This window comes from Sinocyclocheilus rhinocerous, unplaced genomic scaffold (assembly GCF_001515625.1).
Source record: "Sinocyclocheilus rhinocerous isolate Xijiao unplaced genomic scaffold, SAMN03320098_v1.1 scaffold1028, whole genome shotgun sequence".
NCBI lineage: Eukaryota > Metazoa > Chordata > Actinopteri > Cypriniformes > Cyprinidae > Sinocyclocheilus > Sinocyclocheilus rhinocerous.
Window position 1 is genome coordinate 217,454 of NW_015662166.1, and position 4,214 is coordinate 221,667.

The 4,214-nt window shown below is 35.8% G+C and overlaps 2 protein-coding genes across 4 annotated transcripts in view; both read left to right on the forward strand.

Moving 5' to 3' along the window:
• LOC107727735 (protein phosphatase 1 regulatory subunit 1B-like) overlaps nucleotides 1-1,139 on the forward strand; it is a 19,449-nt gene extending 18,310 nt beyond the window's left edge. The window contains exon 5 of one of the 2 annotated variants that reach the window (XM_016537696.1): nucleotides 361-1,139. In XM_016537696.1, coding sequence (XP_016393182.1) covers nucleotides 361-500 — 140 coding nt within the window. In that variant the 3' untranslated portion in view covers nucleotides 501-1,139. The remainder of the gene's footprint in view (nucleotides 1-360) is intronic. The other variant, XM_016537695.1, reaches the window with a different exon arrangement.
• A 2,104-nt stretch (nucleotides 1,140-3,243) lies between these two features.
• stard3 (StAR related lipid transfer domain containing 3) overlaps nucleotides 3,244-4,214 on the forward strand; it is an 11,628-nt gene continuing 10,657 nt past the window's right edge. Inside the window, exon 1 of one of the 2 annotated variants that reach the window (XM_016537692.1) lies at nucleotides 3,244-3,492. The gene's annotated coding sequence lies outside the window, so the exon portion shown is untranslated. The other variant, XM_016537693.1, reaches the window with a different exon arrangement.

Sequence of the window (4,214 nt, forward strand, 5' to 3'; positions counted from 1 at the left end):
ACAAAAAGTATTCTCGTAGCTTCGTAAAATTACGGTTGAACCCCTGATGTCACATGGATTATTTTACCGATCTCCTTGCTACGTTTCTGGATCTTGATCGAGGTAATTACATTGCTGTCTATGGGAGGGTCAGAGACCTTTGAGAATTCATCAAAAATATCTTAATTTGTGTTCTGAAGATGAACGAAGGTCTTACGGGTTTAGAATGACATGAGGGTGAGTAATTAATGACAGAATTTTCATTTTGGGGTGGAGCAACCCTTTATATTGTGCTACTCTCTCAATCAAATCAAATATCCCAATCAAATATGAGAATATCTGTTGATTCCATATTTTATTTAATAAATACTCATTTTAAAGATTCACAGGAGCAAAGGGACATGGCAGAACACCAGCCCGGCATGAGAAAGGCAGGAGCCACGGCACCAACCGATGAAGAGGAGGAGGAGGAAGTAGAAGCAGACAATATGGCAGAGGATGAGTGCAGAAATGTGGACTGATAAAGTTTGAGGAACTTTAGAGATTTTTTCATAATGCAGAACCTAGTTTGGATATCAGAATTATTGTTTATTGATAACTGGCTGTCAATAATTCCATCACTTGATAAAAACGGCTGTCTGTTTGTATTCAGAGACAAAAAGAGACTTAAAAAAAAAAAAACTCTGAAAGACTGGAATTTTGGAGTGGTCAAACAATTCATTCGCCCGACATTGCCATGAAATAGAAATACATAAGGTTAAATCCATCAGCAGTCATCTAATATCATCCCTGCATTTCATACATTCGAACAAAAAGCTAAAGTACAAATGTTTAGTTCTATGAGCAGCGCAGTATGAATGTGAAGTGTTGAGAAATGTGTTCATGTCATGTTTTGTGTGTGTGTGTGTGTGTGTGTGTGTGTGTTTGAGTTGCAGTATGTTTTGCGATCGGTGCGTTTCTTTGGGCCTACACTGCCATCTGGAGTACAGAGAATTGTTATACCGAATCCCATGAAATCATTTGCCAAAAACAATAATCCGAGAGCACATGGAAAGGCTCAATATCTAAGTATTTAGCAGCATTATTATTTGTTAAACCATTGCCAACATCCTGGTTAATTTAGTTAGTTAATTTAGCAGAAACAAACAAAAAAAAGAATGTTTATAATTACAAATATAATTATATTTGCATATTTATGCATAGAAAAAGAAACAATTACTAATTTCTAAAATTATCTAAAATAATTTCTAAATTCACCATTGGTAGGTGTGGCAAAACGCTTCAAACTAAAAGATTTGAAGAGTACTTCTAAAAAAAAAAACAGCTGATAAAGACTGCAGTTATATCAGTATTCCAATAAAGGCTGTTTTTACATGGAGTGGACCATGTTAATATCACACATACTATTTTGCTTTATCTCACTGTTTTGGGAGACTTTTGCCTCATGCAACTAATCGTGGCTGACTGTGAATAACACATTCCTACAATGTTGTCTTTGTGATACATTTGTGGTTTGTCAATGACATGGTGATCAAAGCTGCTATAAACATCATATTTGCATACAGAATAGAATTTGCATCTCTTGATATGACTGTATTTGGTTACAGATAACAAAAAAACTCCAAATTCAGTGCCTCGGGGTGAACGTTCAGTGCTCGGTACATCAGGAACACGTAAATGATTTCAGTCAATTACTGTAGTTAACAACTTGCATTAATATTAGCTGGGTAACTTATTACTTATCTTAGTTTTTAAGCTTCTTCCTTAGCAAAATCTTTTAAGGGAAAAATGTTGAACTATTTTTAAAAATGATTGATGATGATTTAAAATGAGAAGCCGACAGCCACGTGTTGCTTTTTTAAGAAATTGTACTGCTTTATATTGAAAATAATCATATTTGTATGCATATATATTTCTCCAAAGCTCATGCAGGTACATGTTGTTGATTTTGATTAACGTACAATAGAAAATCTGAGAAAATGTACCCAATTAGTATCGCTATCCATACAAACTATGGAAATGTTTTAGGTTAAAGTCTCTGTATCAATAAATATATTTGCACTGAATTAAAGTGTTAAAGAATATCTTCTTTTTCATGTTTTTGGATCATAATAAGGCAAACTCTATTACACAGTCTTCAAATATTGCTGCCATTTGAACAAAATTGGACATGTTTGACCTCGGTTTGAAGTGCTGTTACTTTACATTTGGAAAGAAAGTATGATTTTTATACTCTGACCAATAAAAATGTTCATCAAAAAGGCATATTTTCAGTTTAATGCCGCAAAGACGAGCATGTGTGGGCAGTTTTGGCAAAAACATCCAGTTTCTGTTATAAACAGATGGCGGCACAGTGGTTCTCTATCCCATATCTTGAACGTCTCTGCCTTTGATGCTTTCAAAATCTGGGCTGAAACTGATCTGGCTTGGATTCCCATAAGAGGTGGTCCATATTTTAGTCAAAAATCTAATTTCTCAGATTCTCCGCCGGCAACTTCTGCTTTAACTATCACACCATTAGGAGGATCCAGGATTAGGAAATTTCCCAGTCTAACGTTTGCATCAGATCCCTGTATTTGGCGTTGTGGCTAACAGGTGGGGCGGCACACGTGAGATGTGACGCATACTTCACACAATATAGTGATCAGACTTTTATGGTGACTTATGGGAACATGTGGCAGATGGAGGAAATGAAACCCAGGATTTATGCCCTGACGCTGCAGTCGCTGTAGCATCATTGACGGTGGGAAATTCTAAAACTAGATCAGACTATTAACATATTTAAGAAGAACTAAAAAGTTTATGGAGGACATGATGTTAGGTATGGTGGGAAATGAGGCCATCCATTCGCTAGAAATCATGCAGAATTATGAGACTTAAAGGCACAATATGTAAGATTTTTGTATTAAAATATCCAAAAACCACTAGAACAGTGTTATATATTTTGCTGACTTGTGTACTTACATTATCCCAAATGTTTCGAAGAATGTTTAAATCCAGAGAAATAAGCAATTTTAAATAGTGACACAGAGCGTGTCCATTGTGTCGCCTGCCAATGACGTCATAACCCCTCGATTTGAATACGCGCCCTCTAGCGACGAAAATTACATATTGTGCCTTTAAAGTACAAATATCATCCACTTTTTGTACTTACCCAATACAATTTCTTATTTTTTATATATACAATTTATTAATAATGTGTTCATTACATTCTTTACCAACATCAACCAAAATACCTATGTTATTATAACTGAACATAGAACTATGGTAATTTGATAATAGTCATTCATAAGTATTTTCTCACTGGTTTAAGATATTAGCCTATATTAAGCTTTTCAGATTTCTGATTATATATAATGTATCACGTGATGCATTTTAGTTCATTTCGGCGTTTCACACTTCAGCCACGAGCGCTTAGAGCGTCGATCAGCTGGTGGATGTGACGTTTTCCCGCATCCGCTTGTTATCACGGAAGAGCAGCAGCCTGCTAGTGAGAACGATGCGCTGATTCTGGTGAGTTTCGGCTTCACGTTGACTCTCTCGGCTGATTTTTGATTAACAACGGGTTTGGTGCTTTTAAATGACTTGTAAACAACTTGTACCAGCTGTCAACTAACCGAGAGGTCAGTGCGTGTTTAAGTTTAGAGCTGCAAGCTTGTTTATGCTGCGATTTGCGTGCTAACTAGACAAATAAGTGTGAATGTGCTCCTGAATATTCATTAGGTCTCTTCTAAATATCAAGTATGTGTTTATGAAGGGTTGTTTATTAGGGACTGAGGCAGTTTTTAGCGTCAAATATATATTTAAAGCTTGTTTGCCACACGTAGAGGAACTGCATTCATGTTGACAGTGCAGCATTGAGTATAAGATGCTTTTGCTTCCCCAGTATTTATTCTCTGTTCTATGTGTGTCACATGATTTTATTCATTAATTCTTTGGACAAATAGGAAAGAGAGGGTTATCAAACCTGAAAGCCTAGTATTAAAGGTTAAAAGCTCTCTAATAAATCAGTCTAATCACCTTTACCTCCTGTCATAATGGCAATTTCTTCTTAAGTATGACAGAGATTAAGCTAGATTTAATGCTCTTAAATGATTTTTAGAGTTGTCATGTCGGCATATTCACTTGCTGAAACTATGACAGTTCATAAACACAAATTAGATGGAAAATTATGGCATTTAGTGATCCATTGTCAAACCATTCTATTCCCCCCCCCCCCCCAATTACTCTTTTTC